The sequence below is a fragment of the Mustela nigripes genome, chromosome 1 (assembly GCF_022355385.1).
Source record: "Mustela nigripes isolate SB6536 chromosome 1, MUSNIG.SB6536, whole genome shotgun sequence".
Taxonomy (NCBI): domain Eukaryota; kingdom Metazoa; phylum Chordata; class Mammalia; order Carnivora; family Mustelidae; genus Mustela; species Mustela nigripes.
The window spans coordinates 214,298,069-214,314,684 of NC_081557.1; the positions used below are offsets into that span (position 1 = coordinate 214,298,069).

Below are 16,616 nucleotides of genomic sequence, written 5' to 3' on the forward strand. Positions count from 1 at the left end.
GTCCCAATTTTGAGAACCGTATAATAAAGTTTGTGTACAGTTAGGAAAGGCACTGAAATATTTAGGGATAAGAGGACACATCACCTGCAACTTACTGACAAGTGATTGAGAAAAACACAAAATGCACAATATTTTATAAAATGACAGTATACAAATGACAGTATTTTATGCAAAAATGACAATATGAGTAGTTGGTAGATACACAGATGGATAAACAGATGATGAAGCAAACGGAGCAAAAGGTTGGCAACTGGTGTGTCTGGGTAAAGGGTGTGGACAAGAGTTCCCTGCACCGTTCTTGCAAATTTTCTGCATGTTTGAAAGGACATCAAAATAAAAAGTCACTCCCAGAAGACTCAATCCTATACATTTTAAATGCAAGGGAAGATCCCAGTCTCTGAAAGACTGTGCACTGGTGACCACAGTGATATGCATAACTCATACATACACGTGGAGACTGAAGGTGAAGAATGTGCATAACGTTGGCCCATGAGATAGAAAGGTGTGAAGAGTATAATCATATTAAAATATTTTATTAAAAAGAGTGGTGTGTATATACCACTATCTTCATACATTAAAAATCATTAGGAGACTTTATTTTATCTGTATCTCAGGACTTTGTATATTCAAGTTGCTCCAAATTCCTTCTTTTTTCCACTGAATTTTCTCTTTGGAATATGGGGAATTACCTTATATTTAGGCATATGTGGTTAATATACTAGGCATGTCATTTCAAACTATTTTTTTTTTTAAAGGTCTACAAAAACACATCTTGCTTCCTTTTTTCTTTTTAAAGCTGAATTCATTCTGGTAGGTTCCACCAAATGAACTGCAGAGAACACTTAAGAAAGGAAGGGTTTCCCATTTTTCCTTCTGCCTGGCCACAGCTGTGCCAATGTGGTGATCAGGACACCGACAGAGACCCAGGCCGCCGTTCATCTGACAGGGGTCCCAATGGCACTGCCCTGTATCAAGGTCACCTCCTCACCTGGCCCAGGTTGGTATTGTCCTCCAGCTGGTCGAGAGACATTCTGATGTTGTTGCAAGTGGTAGCCACTGGCGGGACAGAGCACATGGGGTCACTGAGTGACTGCTCCACGTTCCTTTTCACATCACTGAGGCTGGTGTTAAGTTGTGCAGTTGACCTCTTCAGCTCCTTTAAAGTGTTGTTCACATTCAACAAGGCTTCTCTGGTCTCCTTGATTGCTGTGGGGACACACCTAGTTTCAGAACAGAAGCACCCACCAGGCAGGCAGTGGAAACTCGTTTTCATCTACAAGGAACCTTCAGGGAACTGGAGATGGACTTATAACAGACATTGGGAGGCAACCAGGGGAGGAGCCCTCTAGGGGAATACAGGGACACTGTTGGCCTCCTTGGCCAGCTACTCCAGCCGGCTCAGCTTTCCGACCTCAGGGCTCTTCGGACAAGAAAAAGGAGTAAGAACAAGCCCAGGAATGCAACGGGGACACTGAGTTGCTGCATTCACTGGCCGCCACTGGAACAGTCATGGTAGGAAAAGATGTCACTCCCCTAGCATCGCCCAGTCTTGAAGAGGCCAGCCCTAAAAAGCTAGCATCTTCAACCCTGAGCGGCTTTAACCACATCAAAACTGATCACACCCAGACACATCTCAGCGACGGATATTCAGAGAGCTGGAATTACACAGAGTAGCAGGTGAAGAGTATGATTTGGGGTTCAGGCGGGTCTGGGTACAGATCCCTTCCTTGCCACTTGCTGGTCACCAGAAACCGATTCCTGAAAGTTCTTTAGTGATTTCCTCATCTGAGCATGGTGAAACCACCACCACATTCATCCTTGCATGTGGGCATCAGAATGCTCAGACAGATTCCGTGATGTCATCGAGTCCATCTGTTCTATTTGGGGAGACTCCCAGCCCAGGACACATTCTTATACTAGGAGATCCTTGATAATTGTTTGCTATCTTCCCAATTTTTCTGAGGTGTAGAACTATGTATTCATGACCAGGGAGGTTGTGAATTACAACCCTTTTCTACAATGACTTAAAGCCACAGGAGTAAAAAATGTGAAATTTAAACAGAGGGCACTGCTCTTCTCCTAAGCCAGCAGGCTCACAGAACAGATGGCAGAGCATCAAGCCACACTTGGGTGTTGCAAGCGAAAATGTGAATGCCCTTAAAAACTGCTTTCCCCAACCTTCCCTGGCAACCACATACAACTTGAGTGAGAAAACCATGTGCACACACACACACATGCACACACACACTTTAATGCATTGTGTTGTGGGATCTCACCAGAGGTCTTATCCCAATTCCGCAAACACCTTGTGATAGCATCTTTGGCAAACTATTTCACCTCTGCGGATCTCGGTTTTCTCATCTGTAAATTAGGAAGCTGGTTGGGTCATCTCTTGGTTCTTAGGAGAGTCTATAATTCTCGGCTGTGTCTTAACAGGTCTGCTCACCCAAGATGGCACCACAACCCAGCTCTGATGATTTACCCTGAGACCTGGGGAGGCTTCCAGCAGTAGACCGTATGGCCATTGGCCCCAAATTTTGTCACCTGGCTTAGATATAAAATCTTCACATCTGCTTCGATCTTTTCTCTTGAATTTTGGTCCAGTCATGTCTTAACAGCATTGGAGATACAGCAGTATTTAAGACTTTGTCAAAGAGCCACTCTGGGAGTCAGTAGTTGCATCTCTTGCACTTACCTCCCAGGATTATCAGCAAAGCATGGGCTCATATTAGAGGGTCAATGAACATCTACCATAGCAAAAACAAGAAACAAAGAACAGGGTTGCAACTAAAAACACAGACAGGATGCAAAAGAGTGTGCCAAAATATGCCTCCCATCACACAACACACACCTCACATTTTAATGTGGTTTACCTCTCAGAGTCCTTTCCATTTTAAGAGAAGGTATTTTAAGGCAAGAGACAAACAACAACAACCTAGAATGATGGGTGATAAAATAAATTGATGGCCCAGAATACGTGTGTCCATTTAAGTACAGTCTGCAGACATTCTGGGTTATGTGTACTATTCCATCATGTCCTAAGAAAGACTCAGAGGTAATAAATATACATTTTTTCCAAAGCCTTCAAAGTATTTTATGTCTATAAAATACCTACTGGGTTACAACTCTGGGAGTCATTCCAGACTTAGCAAGATCACATATATTATGTATCTGAAGTCAGTGGAAAAATATTTTAGATTCTGAATTTTAGTTAATTAACATTTTTACCAGCTCATAGCACATTTCCTTTGTAGTTCCTGATCTGCAGCTCAAAAAAGATTAACACAGATGAATTTGCATGTTTCTGCTATCTCCAAAGCCACTAAACATGTAAGGCTGCAAAGAATTTTTAGCAAAAAAAGTTGTCAAAGCATTGATTCTCAGCCTTTTGGCTAAGATCCAGTGCAGTATCTGTTCTTATCAATTTAATATCTGATATGTCCTCTATCTAAGGACAATATATTAAATGGATTTTTGGAGCAGGGGGATGGAATGAGTTTACTCCATCCACTCCACACATCGACCTGGCATTGAAGTACCTCCAGGAATGGTGGTCCCGTCAAGGACAAAAAAAAAAAAAAAAAAAAAAGTCATGTCAGTTTATTAAGCATAGTATAAGACACTTTGGCAACACCAGAGGCTAAACTATAACGTGTTTAGCCTGCTTAAAAAAAAACAATAAAACTTTAAAACTAATGCAGGAAGCACTGAAGGGAGCAATAAAATCTGTTTTAATGGCCTTTAATTCAAAGGAAACTATAATCCAAACAGTAAAAATGGCCAAAAGTAAAGGTACACAACAATCACATTGCATTATTCATATATTTTTGGAAAGAATTTGCCATTACATAATTTTGGAGCTAGAGAACTCCAAAGACCAATTTTCCAAATGCTGAACATCCTTCCATGGCCACACCAGCACCTGAACTCTAGATTTCTAACTCCTCCTCCAAAGTTACTCTCTGCTGTCTTGCCATGCATGGCACCAAAAGCACCCTACATCTTAACACTCTCCAGTGGTGTTGGGACCTAAGTTCCATCTAGTGTGGACCAAGCCCCACAGGCTTTATAGTTAGACCTGCATCTGAATCCTAATTCTACCACTCCCCAGCTACCTGGTCTTGGACAAGTTACATGATCTCTGAGCCTTACTGTCTTGAGTTGGTAAAATGGAAGTGACTATACCAATCACACAGAACTCTTATGACTCTGAATAGGGTTTAGGAAATGTACGTGGCATACCTTCAATACTCCTAGGCCCTCAACACTCTAAATATTACTTTATGGCTGATGATTTCTACAAACACTTGCTGTGGACTTTGTTGGTTGACATCTCAGAAGTCATGTCATTGTCTATTGAGATGCAGCAAAACTGTGTTTAGATAACATGGGTCCCACTTCCCACTTATCCATTTCCCCTGTGTACCACTGGTCCAAAGATGGCTGTGGAACCCCGAATGCCCCAAATGGAGGGAAATCTGGTTGAGGAAGAGGAGCAATGTGACTAGTGTCAGCCCTCTTGCAATTATAAGGGGAGTTTGCATTAGAATGATACAGACATTGTAGAGAATGTCTACATCTCTACTGGGTGGAAAAAAAAAAATCTCACCACTAGATCAAGCCTTACCTGAAGCCACCAGTGTCAGTTATATGAGCAAACAATCCACTTAGTTGAAAACCAGATAGAAACAGATTTTCTATATGTGTTGGGGAAATGACACATAATTATTCAAGAGATGTTTCAAAGAGAAGAGAGATGATGGGAGATATTTGATTGTAAAGGTCACAGAGCCAGCCCAAATCAGGAACCCACTGGTAAATGCAAACACACGAAGCTATGATGAGGGGACACAGAGGATAATCATCAAAAGCTATGCCAAAGATGTGGGAAGTGAAGGTTCAGCATTTTACAGGAGTGACAATTCTCCCAGTGAGGGGATGAGCAGCAACCAGGAACCCATCTCCTTTCATTGTCTGTTCCTGGTGGTTGGTTAAGTAATACCTCCTGCTAACCATAGGATGGGGCAGGGGGCGAAGGGCTCCTTGACAATGTTGTCAAATCTCCAAAGCAGCTAACTTTGGAACTGCCATACCTCCAATATCTTGTCATATATGATATATTTCCTGTTGTTTAAGCCACTTAAAGGGTCTTTGGTATTGATATCACATCAATGGCACCTCCAAAAGACCTCTAAGAATCATCAGCAAAATTCCCAAAGCAAATAAAAACAACTATAATCTGATTTAAATAGGTAGATATATACACAGAGCACATTAAGGGTAACTAAAAAAAAAATCAAATGACTACAACACATTAAAAGATCAGGATGCTTGTAGTCAAAAGGAGTTGCCTAGCGACTGAAGCAGGACTATGAAAGAATGTAATCTGTTTTCGCCTCCATCACCAGCAAAGTTACAGTATTCTACACTTAGAAAATGAAGATAAGGTCTGTGGGCCTTTATTCACTCAAGAAATGATAATTTTCTCTGAGCCAGATACTGTGTTGGGTGTCTCCAAACATAAGCTAGGGGAATTAAGAAATGAACAAATCAGTAGGTCAAGGAAGCATGTGCAGGACAGGGATCTGAGAGAGAATTATGCCTGCAGAGACCTATGGTAGAATAAAGGCTGAGATTCATAGCTTGGAAAGGAAGGTTTGGGGGTTGGAGGGTTGACATGGGATGTGACTGGAAGCATGGGAAGGGGCCAGGTATGCAAGGAAGGAAGGAAGGGGACATGGGTGTTTACAATCACATCCTTCTCTGGGCCTCAGTTTCCTTGCACTGGAAGGACGTGGCTCATGACCAGGGAAGCAGGTGTCAGGGAGGCATCTAAGCAGCACCCACAGTGGAGCACATGCCTTCAGTTGGAGGGTCAAGGAGAAGAGCAAGGAAAGACTAATCAGTTGGTTAAAATGAATCTTACCAACTCCTGGCCTGTTCTGCATGTCATCCTGTTTTCATGTCTTTGAACTCTAAGGGGGGGTGGTGAATGGCAGGGAAGAATGTCAAAAGGAATGAGCATAACTTTCCAACTTCAACACATGCCCTTCCTTTGTGGCCTGTCTTCTTGGGAATCCTGGCTCATGGAAGAATTCACAGTGGAAGGATGACAAATGTAAGACACAGATGAAGGTCCTCTCTACCAAACACTTAGCACAGACATCTCCACATTTGGAAGGGGCTCACAGTCTTATTTTTTCACTGCAATTGAACATGTAGTTTCTTAAAATCAGTACATCTGCTCCCTTAGATCACAGACTGTGGTATCTTAAGATATCTCTACAGATTCCTCTTTTCCCAAAGTTGTTCTTTCCAGGAAAAAGGAAAGCATAACCAATAGACCCCCAAAGACCTAAAATTCTCGAGGCTACTCATCTTCTGTAGCAAGTGTCAATAAGCTTTTTCTGTAAGGGGACAGATGGTAAATACTTCAGGGTTTGTGGGCCACAGGGTCCCTGCTGCAAATATTGAGCTCTGCTGTGAGATGCCCCCTCACCGAAGAACACAGCTGCCCTCCAATAACGGTCTTTACAAAAACAGGTGGCAGGCTCCTAGCAAATGCTGCTGTTATTATTTCAAAGGATTTGGAGACCATTAGTACAACCTCTTTTACACAAACTGGGATCCCACTCTCGCCCATTTCTGGAGTAATGCTTACCTTCCGCCATGGCCTTGATATCATCAAGCACGGGCGTGACTTTGGGTCTTAGCTGTTCGTGAATCCCACCTCCTAGCAATGGCTTAATATCTAAATGCAAGGAAGCAGAAAGGGCTGTGAGAGTAGGCTCCAAGGAAGTCCTCATCCCTTAACCCATGTTTTCCTTCCTCTGCAGGATGTCCCCCTTGGAAAGTCATGTGGGGTCTCTCTTGCCCTGAAAACACCCTTTTCCTCCTCGACCTCGTTTAGGTGTTGATTCTTGGGGGAGATTTCTCCACGCTGTTCAAAGTTTCCACACCAGCACTCAGTCCCCCAAGAAAAAAAGCAATCAACACAGGCTGGGTTTTTAATCCTACAGGTGACCCCTGATGATTTTGCAGGGAGATGAGCCCATACAGAGACAGCGAGAGTGGCGCCCCCCAGCGCCTTCCCCAGGAATCACACCCAGCGTCTCAGGGTGGAGGGCATGAGCTCCTTGCTGCGTCCCGGAGCCTCTGGGCTTGTCTCCAGCTACTGTGTGCATCCATTCGCAGGATGTGTCCTGTGGTTTCAGGAAAGCCTAAGACAGGTGACTTTGGGGTCTGGGAACGCTCCAGGGTATTTCCACATAGATTGATAGTAATCGTTCTTTGCTTTATGCCATTTCAGAATACAAGAGTATTCACAGGAACACTCAGTTCCTGGGTAGCGGGAAACCTTAGAAACTCAGGGTTTATAAAGTAGAGCCGTGTGTCTCTGATCTCTTCAGTGAGGCCAGGGCTTCCCAACAATGACATTTATGGATGTTTCGAGCTGGATAATTCTTCATGGTGGGGGCTGTCCTATGCGTTGTAGGGTGTTTGGAAGCCTCGCTGGCCTCTATCCAAGCAGGCGGGCAGCACTGTCCCCACCCTCACCTGTTGGGACAACCACAATATCTCCAGGTGTTGCCAGATGTTGCTTGAAGGCAAAACAGCCCCTGGGGGAGAACCACTGAGGGAGGCTGTGTGGAACCTCCTCGGAGGCCTGCAGGGGCAGCACTGACCGACCCCAATTTCTGAAGCTCACTGGCTTCTCTGGGGAGCCCAGCTCCATCCGTGACCCTGAATCTGACAGAGACCCATTTCCCTCATCACCTGGGGAAGGCAGAACAAGCACAGGGCCACAGGAAAGCAAAAGCATTCTTACCATAAAGGTTGGATTTTACTCATTGGGTAACAAACTGCAAATTGTCCATAACTCTAGGGAATTGTTCTACTTTGCCCCAGCTTTGATGCAGAAGTTGTAGAAATGGCATATTGATCACTTAGCTCATGTTTGATGGGAGATGACCAGAGTCTCTTCTAGCCAAAACCAACCAAACAACCAATAAACCAACAAACCAACAAATGAAGTTGGGGCAACTTTAAGTTTTACTCACTATCCAGATCCGAGAATGCCTTTTTCTTTGTGGTTGCATACTGGCTCAGCACATAGTTGATTTGCTTAAAAAAAAAAAAAAAAAAAAAAAAAAGAAGCATGAAACTCTTCTAAAGTCCAAAGCCACAATAAAGAGATCTAACAAAAACCATCTTGAATCAGAACATTTTAAAAAGAAAGCAGGTTCCTAGAGATATTTATATTTTCTGATACCCAGACTTCTTAATACTCCAAAACTTCTTGGCTTGGGAAATAGGATTTCTAATTTCTCCTGATTCTGTGCATTGGTCCTGTGGAGAGTCGGGGGGCGAGGGGGGGGGGCGGGGCTGGGGACAAACAGGCCCCTCCCCTGACATGGCGTCTCATCTTTTCCCACCCAAGTCCTAACCAGGCCCAACCCTGCTTAGCTTCTGAAATCAGAGGAGATGAGGCACATTCAGGGTGTCTGGCCGCAGGCTGTGTCCTCTCATCTTCTAAGTGGCCAGCCTGAGTGTTTTCACACCATTCTCTCTCAGTAGCAAGAGAGCAAAAATGAATACTGTGAGGTCTCTTGAAGCGTGAGGTCAGAGCTAGCTCAAGGTCACACCCACTGCATTCTTCTTATCAAAGCAAATCACAGGCATGGACCAGATTAAGGGGTTGGAAAGAGATTCATCTCTTCAAGCAAGGGACTAAAAAGAACTCGAGGCCATTTGTAATCTACTGCATTAAGACCAGCCATTTTACTCAGTGGTCACTACTGAGCTGGCCTCCGAAGATGCTGCTTACCCTCCAGTCTTCTGGGCCCTAGCGGACCTGCTTCCCCACACCCTCCGCGACACTGGGTGTTACCGTTGGCTGAATAACCATTGCCAATCCCCTCAGTGAAAATGTACACTAGTATTTAAATTTTCATTTTTCCAACTACTTGAGTAAGGTTAAATAGTTATTATGTTTGGGCCAATTATATGTCCTCATTAAATTAATGCACATTCTGCCCATTTTTTATACATTTATTAGACCTCTTCATTTATTTTGAGCTAGATAAGTTTCTCCCAAAGTTATGACAATTTACAATTCTTCCAAGATTCTGAAAGCAATCCCAAAGTTCACCAGCCATGACTGCTATATATAATGTTGCCACCTTTTTAGGAAAAAAGTTTTACTTTGAAGTCTTTAGAATGGTGGCTAAAAAAATAGGAAAATTTATTCACAGATTTATTTACAAATTTATTCACAAATTTATTCATGCTTCTTATTTCCCTCTTATAAAGCTATGAATAAAATTAGCTTCTCTAACCTCAAGATTAAAAAAAATAAAAAATGCTTGCAGTTTTTGCTCTTTTAGTTCCAAACCCGTTTTTAAAAACTGGTACAATACCTAATATGTTAGCATTGTTTAGAATATAACAAACCTAGAAGAGTACATCTCTGTGTGGAAAGGCCCATGGATTCTGGTGAAATCTGATTAGGGAATTGAACAGGAAGGCATTTTTCTCCTCATACTGGTACCTATGAGCTCAGCATCAATTATTTGGGCTGGTTTCTACTTAGGTATTTTAAAAAACAATATTTTCTACAGGCAAGACATCACATGCTTCTGGGATACGGAAAAATGTGCCATCCAGCCATACTGCTCCCCTTCTCCCAAAAACAACTTCTGTGTTTTTTGTATGCGTGTATGTGGGCACGAGTGTGTGTATCCCCTTCCCAAGGATTTCTACGCATCTATGCAAATAGGAGCAAATGGGTGTTTATAAAGCAGGAAACTCTTGAAACTCTTGTCTCATGACAAGAGTAACTTCATGTAAACCACGCATAGTTAACTATATTGCCAAGAAGAAAGGACAATGGCACCTAAAGATTTTTCTTTAAAAAAAAAAATCACGAGACCCATAAAGTAGTTGAGCAGTTATGTAATAAATACTATAATTTTATGTTATACCTTAAAATAAAGTAATAAAATAATGACACCTGTTCTGAAATGACATGTTTGTCATTTTCTAAAATTTTTTAAAATGTCATTTTAAACATCACTCACTGGGCCTTTATTGCTTCATCTACAAAATTAAAATGTAGCACCTGTCTGCACTGATTTACTGGGCTTCTAGAAGTCCAAATGAGATGCCAGATATATACAGGGACTCAGAAAGTCCCCAAACACCAGGTGTCATTGTGGTTTTTACCGCTGGCGTTCCATTCAGGAAGGTTCTCAAGTCTTTCAAGTTGCTGTCTGCCAACTTCCGAGTCTTTTCAATCTGGGTCCTCAGGTGGTGGTTGGCCACAAAGCCATAGATGATACCCACACTGCCAGAAATGGAAAAGAGAAGGAAGGACATTTATTACATGACGTGTGGTCTTCTGGCCAGGCACAGAGCAGCTCTGCAGATACAAGGGGAGCTGTGTCCTGCGTGGGACCCCCCAGGATGGCCGGACCTTCCCCCACACCTGGCCCCCTCCCACGGCTGCAGCCTTTCTGCCAAGATCCCATCACCCAACATGTGGACCACAGCATGGGACTCAGCCCTCTCACAGGAGACACACATTCATTTAATATATATTGTTCTGTTGGATATGAATCTTACAAATGGAACAATGTTCCCACTAAATGGGTGGAGGGAACAAAAGGAGCAAGGCTCATAAGGCTGTGTGTGCAACAGGGCGTCATTCCTGCACACTTGGAAATGTGGGTGCACACCGTCTTGCTCAGCATGCACACAAACACAGCCTGTGTGCATACCTCTGCTCCCTTCAAAGAAGACTATCAGGAAAAATACCAATATGATGAGGATGGTTTGGGCTTCCTAACATTTTTTGCTCCCTCTAATTGTCCTTATTACTTTTTTTTATCGTCCAGGTGAGTTACTTCAGCGTTAAACTGACAAATGAGATGCTGCGAACAGTAGCACACACACTGTATCGATCTATTTTGTATAATGTACAAAATCAAGAAACCAATGGTGCTAAAAGTCAGTGTTGTACTTGAGGAGGAATGGCTAATGACATCATCGGTGTGCTCACATTATTCAAATTGATGCCCACGTACTTATGATATGGAAACTCTTCTCTACATAAAATATATTTCAATAAAGATTTTCAAAAACACCGTGAAAGGCATCTTGTATGACAAGTTATTAGGCATCTTGTATGACAAGTTATTCTACGTGAAAAATAAAAACACAGTTTCCAAACCATCTAAAATGTCTACATTTGATCATTTTAAAGGCTCTCTTACTGTTAAGTAGTTACTAAATTAATTTGACCAGTTGGTTTGTTTTTGTGTCAAAGCCTTCCAATGTTAAAATGTTACGTTGAAAATTGTTAAATACCGGGGCGCCTGGGTGGCTCAGTGGGTTAAAGCCTCTGCCTTCGGCTCGGGTCATGTTCCCAGTGTCCTGGGATCGAGCCCCACATCGGGCTGTCTGCTCCACGGAGAGCCTGCTTCCTCCTCTCTCTCTCTCTCTCCCTGCCTCTCTGCCTACTTGTGATCTCTGTCTGTCAAATAAATAAATAAAATAAACAAAATCTTTAAAAAAAAAAAAAGAAAAGAAAAAAGAAAATTGCTAAATACCAAAGCCCTTCTGGATTTAGCCACTAGATGGCAGCAAGGAATCACCTAAACTTCGGACAACGGTATTTAACCTACAGAAATTAATGACAAAATTGTTCGTTTGTAACCATCCAATGGAAAGTGTGAATAGGCTCTATAACAAAGTTTTGCAATTTAGACAAACTTACTCCCAGGCAACTCCTCAGTCGGGAAATGGGGATAGTCATTTGCCCTATTTACAGCCATGGTTCATTCCAAGCTGCATTGGTTCATTGCTGGTCTCAAACCTATTTTCCCATTGCAGTATTACATGGGTACATTAGGTTTTCAAAACTAATAATAAAAAAAAAAAGTCTGTAACACACACTCTTGAACAATAGTTCTTATGGTTAACAAGTTGCCATGGAATGGAATGTGACTTAAGGTAGGAATATAAGACGTGGGTTCTAACCCCACTGCTGCCTCTAACTCACAAGATGGGAGCTTGAGAAAGTCATTTTCCTTCTGTGAGCTTTGGCTGGTATTGCACAACTGAAAATTAAATTTGATAAGTACTTCTCGAACTGTAAAGGAGAGGGGTTCCTGGATGTCCACAAGGTCTCCAAGAACTTTTTTACTTTATTTATTTTTAAAGATTTTATTTATTTATTTGGGAGAGACCGAGAACATGGCAGGGAGAGAGAGCAAAAGCAGGAGTGAGGGGTAGAGGGAGAAGCAGGCTCCCCACTGAGTAGGGAGCCCGATGTAGGACATGATCCCAGGACCTGAGCTGGAGGCAGATGCTTAACCCACTGAACCATAGCTCGAGCCCCTCGAAGAACATTTGTTAAAATTTGGGTTCACGTTGATAGTAATTAAAAAAACAATGGACATTAACAATAGTCTGTGCCATTTGGAACCACCACCTTACAATCCATCTTTGCCATTCTTAAGTCAGCTTTGGTATTTACCAGATAGTCAATATACCATAAAAATAATAGTTACTCAATGATGGGCTCATGAAGAATAAGGTCAAATGACTTTGGAGTAGCGTTAACAGAAGAAGAGAAAAAGTTGGCTTGCAGCAACGCACCTGAAGCTTTATTTGCATTGCCCAGTTTCAAACATTCCACCTCATGATGAGTCAGGGCCACCACCTGAAGACACCTGCCCCACCACAGCATATCAAGCAGGGGGCTCCCTTCCATTCTCTCTCCAGCAAGCCCATATTATCATTCATCATGCTCCAGATCCATTTTGTCACAGAAGTAGTCAAAATGAACTTGGAAAACAAACAGGTCTAAGTTTACTTGGCTTTCACTGAAGGGGAGAAGAACCTCCTTGCCTTGAACTCTCAGAGGACTCTCCCTGAAATTCTGGTGGGCTACTCAAGGTTGCTCTATTTCTACCTATGCTTGATTTCCCTAGAAAGAGGGAGAAACTGCTTCTTTGTCAACGGGTAAATGATGGGTCTCTTGTCCATGATGGGTGCTCAATGAAAGTGAGTTTATGGACTGGGCTTTGTTTCATTTGATCCATTTAGAAGATTAGCCATATGTTTGAAGTGTCTAGTTCATAACAGTCTTTGTTCCTTTACTGAATAAATGTCTTTACTCAAAAGATCATCAATCACTAAAATGAATTGCAATACAACTTTGTAATAAAACACTGAATTTTAATGCAATGTATTTAAAAAGATCTACATTTCTGCCAATCAATTATGGATCTAATTAAAATGAAAGCATGGGTCTTTTTTAAAAAAAACACACTGCCCTAAACAGAATTCTGGAATAAAGCTCAAAAACTTTCAAAGCTAATTTTCAGAACTATAATATATTGTAAGTCTTTTACTTAAATTAAGGATGGCTAATTCAAAGACCTACATGGGCAGGCAGAAACCAGAAAGGGCAAGCATATGGTATGAACCTCTGGGAGCTGGAGGTCACAGGTGGGAGTCGGGGCAGATGCTCTGTCCAGCAAGTCCCACCATGATGCGAGACCAATATTGCCAGATCTTCCAATTATTCACAAAAATATGGAAATCTGGATTTTTAAAAAAAATGAAGTGCTTATTTTTTTCTTCTTCTTCTTCTTTTAAGATTTTATTTATTTATTTGACAGACAGAGATCACAAGCAGGCAGAGAGGCAGGCAGAGAGAGAGGAAGGGAACCAGGCTCCCCGCTGAGCAGAGAGCCCTATGCAGGCTCTATCCCAGAACCCTAGGATCATGACTCGAGCTGAAGACAGAGGCTTTAACCCACTGAGCCACCCAGGCTCCCCTGGAAATATGGATTTTTATGTAAAATTTTCCCTTTTTAAATGTTGTCAACTAATTTAAAAAAAAACCTAAGTACTATGCAAACTCCATTTGTGATCTCTAATTTAAAAATTTAAAAATCCTATTTGTTTATTTAAGATTTATTTTATTTATCTTTTAGAGAGAGAGAGAGTGCGAGAGAGAGCGAGAGAGAGGATGTGCACAGGTTGGGGAAGGGGCAGAGGGAGAGGGAAAGAATCCCAAGCTGACTTCCCTCTGAGATCATGACCCAAGCTGAAATCAAGAGTTAGATGCTTAGCTGACTTGAGCCACTCAGGTGCCCTTTAAAACTCCTATTTAAACACAGATAGAGAATAAAGAAGTTATACTTTTGTTGACCTTGATTTATATTACTCAATACAATTTTGAAGCAAAAAAAAAATCACATAAATTAATGTTATGGGGTTTTTTTGTTTGTTTGTTTTTTAACAACCATCAGTCAACTATTAGAATAAGCAAGTACTGAAGGAAATTTGCCTCACACAAAAAGGGAATAACATTTCAAGGACTATTAGCAATCTGACATTTGACGTGTGTTTTTATGTAGTACAACAAAATCTCTTGAAACTTTTAGCCAAAGACAGGAATTTTAATTTTTATGACATATTAGTTTTACATCTTCTATATTTTATTATGGAGAGACCAATTTTCTCTCATATATACTTAAAAATAAATACATAAAGCTTTTGAAAACCTAAGGATAAACCTTTAAAATTTATAGCAATTTTTCCCTACCAATTTCCACTGACTTAATGAAATTAGCCCATAAAAGCCAAATAAATGCTTTGTCTATAACTGATCTCTTATTTTTTAAAGATAATTTTTTAATCTTAATATTAAATAACTATCCCCCTCTCATTCACATTAAGAAAGTCTCACGATTTTCAGGCATGCTAGCTCAGTTTCTATTCTAGAACCTTGTGGTCTCAAAGCCAGGAATTGACGATCACAATCCTAATACAAAAAATGAATTTTGAAAATAGTCATCTTCCTGACAGAGACTGGGATTCAATTTTCACCATGGCAATTGGCAAAAGCTGACTTACTGTACTCAGAAACTTAGAAATACACTGGAAAAATAAAGGTATGGCTGTTTGATCCTGTTTGGTTGTTGTCCATCACTTTTCTGGAATTCTGAAAAACACGGTGATGACAAAGCACAAAGGAAAGAAAGGAGAGGAAATTTGGCTTTTTCTGGAGTCAGACACATCTGCTGGAACAGTCTACAGCAAGAAGTGGAAATTCAATCTTCTGCTGATGGTCAAACACTTACATAAACATATGTCAACGTCTGTGAATTCGAACATTCCATAGCTGCCTTTGGAAAAGCTCAGAAAGGAACATGACCACATAGATTCCATGTATATGAGGGGACCTTTCTCCTTAACACCTATGCCTTTCCTAATCAAAAACAAACAAACATACATTTAATTTGTTTCAAATTAAAAGAAGGATGGATGGAAAATAAGAGTACTCAAGATGAATTTAAAAACCAACTTCCGGATTAATTGTAATGTAGCGTAAAGTCACAAAATGAAATTGAGCCTGGTAAAAGGCAAGTAGACTGCTCTAGGTTTATCAAAGTGTTTTTAAAAAAATTTTATCCAAAGATTTTTCATCAATTGTATCCAGTCTCTGCTGAGGTCAGTTGAAGACAGAAGCTATACCTCTTTTTCTTTCTCTGTCTGCCTTCTAGCTTTGTTGAGATTCTTTTGCTTCTTATCCTTTTTAGATTTTTATTTTATTTTATTTTAAAGATTTTATTTATTTATTTGACAGATTACAAGTAGGCATAGAGGCAGTCAGAGAGGGGGGGGGGGGAAGCAGGCTCCTCACTGAGCAGAGAGCCCGATGTGGGGCTCGATCCCAGGACTCTGAGATCATGATCCGAGCCGAAGGCAAAGGCTTAACCCTCTGAGCCACCCAGGCGCCCCTAAATTTTTGTTTTAATTAACATATAATGTATTATTTCCCCAGGGGTACAGGTCTGTGAATCATCAGGCTTACACATTTCAGAGCACTCACTATAGCACATACCCTCCCCAATGGCCATAATTCAGCCACCCTCGTTTTTGCTTTTATGTTTGTTTATTTGTTTTTAAAAGAGAGAGCAGGCCCTTGAGTGCGCAGGAGCAGGGGGGATGGACAGGGGGAAGAGAGACAGAATCTTCTGTAGACTTTACACCCAGCACAGAGCCTGACGCAGGGTACTGCTCGACCTCTTGAGATGATGACCTGAGCCGAAATCAAGAGTCTGATGCTCAGCTGCTTAGCTGACTAAGCCACCCAGGTGTCCCCCTTTCCTCTTATTTTATCTACTATGACTTTGTGGACATACTTTCTTCTCTCTTCTATCTAATCGTCACATAGAAATCTTTGCTTTCCCCAGGACTGTAATCTTTTTGCCTAGTTTTTTGTTGTTGTTATTTTTTGGGTTGTTTTTTTTTTTAAGATTTTTATCTATTTGAGAGAGAGAGAGGGTGAGCATGAGTGAGCTGGGGCAGAGGGAAAGGGCAGACATCCTGCTGAGCTTGCAGCCCAATGCTGGACTCTATCCCAGGACCACTGAGATCATGACCTGAGCCAAAGGTAGATGCTTGACTGACTGACCCACTCTGGTGCCCTTCTTTTTAGCTAGTTTTGATTAGTCTGCCAATTCAATTCATCATGTCGAAAATACTTGCAAACCAAGAGAGGTTTCAAAAGAAAGACATCATAATAGCTATTCCAA

At 41.5% G+C, this 16,616-nt stretch overlaps 1 protein-coding gene and 1 non-coding gene across 14 annotated transcripts in view; one reads left to right on the forward strand and one right to left on the reverse strand.

Annotated features, from left to right (window-relative positions):
* Positions 1 to 16,616, reverse strand: part of PROM1 (prominin 1) — a 134,979-nt gene that overhangs the window by 35,128 nt on the left and 83,235 nt on the right. For all 13 annotated transcript variants that reach the window (XM_059381297.1, XM_059381253.1, XM_059381323.1 and 10 more), the window contains 4 exons: positions 10,225 to 10,345; positions 8,061 to 8,124; positions 6,662 to 6,751; positions 989 to 1,206 (listed from right to left, as the gene is read on the reverse strand). In XM_059381297.1, the coding sequence (XP_059237280.1) occupies positions 989 to 1,206; positions 6,662 to 6,751; positions 8,061 to 8,124; positions 10,225 to 10,345 (493 nt within the window). The remainder of the gene's footprint in view (positions 1 to 988; positions 1,207 to 6,661; positions 6,752 to 8,060; positions 8,125 to 10,224; positions 10,346 to 16,616) is intronic.
* On the forward strand, positions 3,373 to 3,561 carry LOC132008504 (U2 spliceosomal RNA). The gene has a single exon (XR_009401652.1). It is a non-coding gene; the product is annotated as a U2 spliceosomal RNA (small nuclear RNA).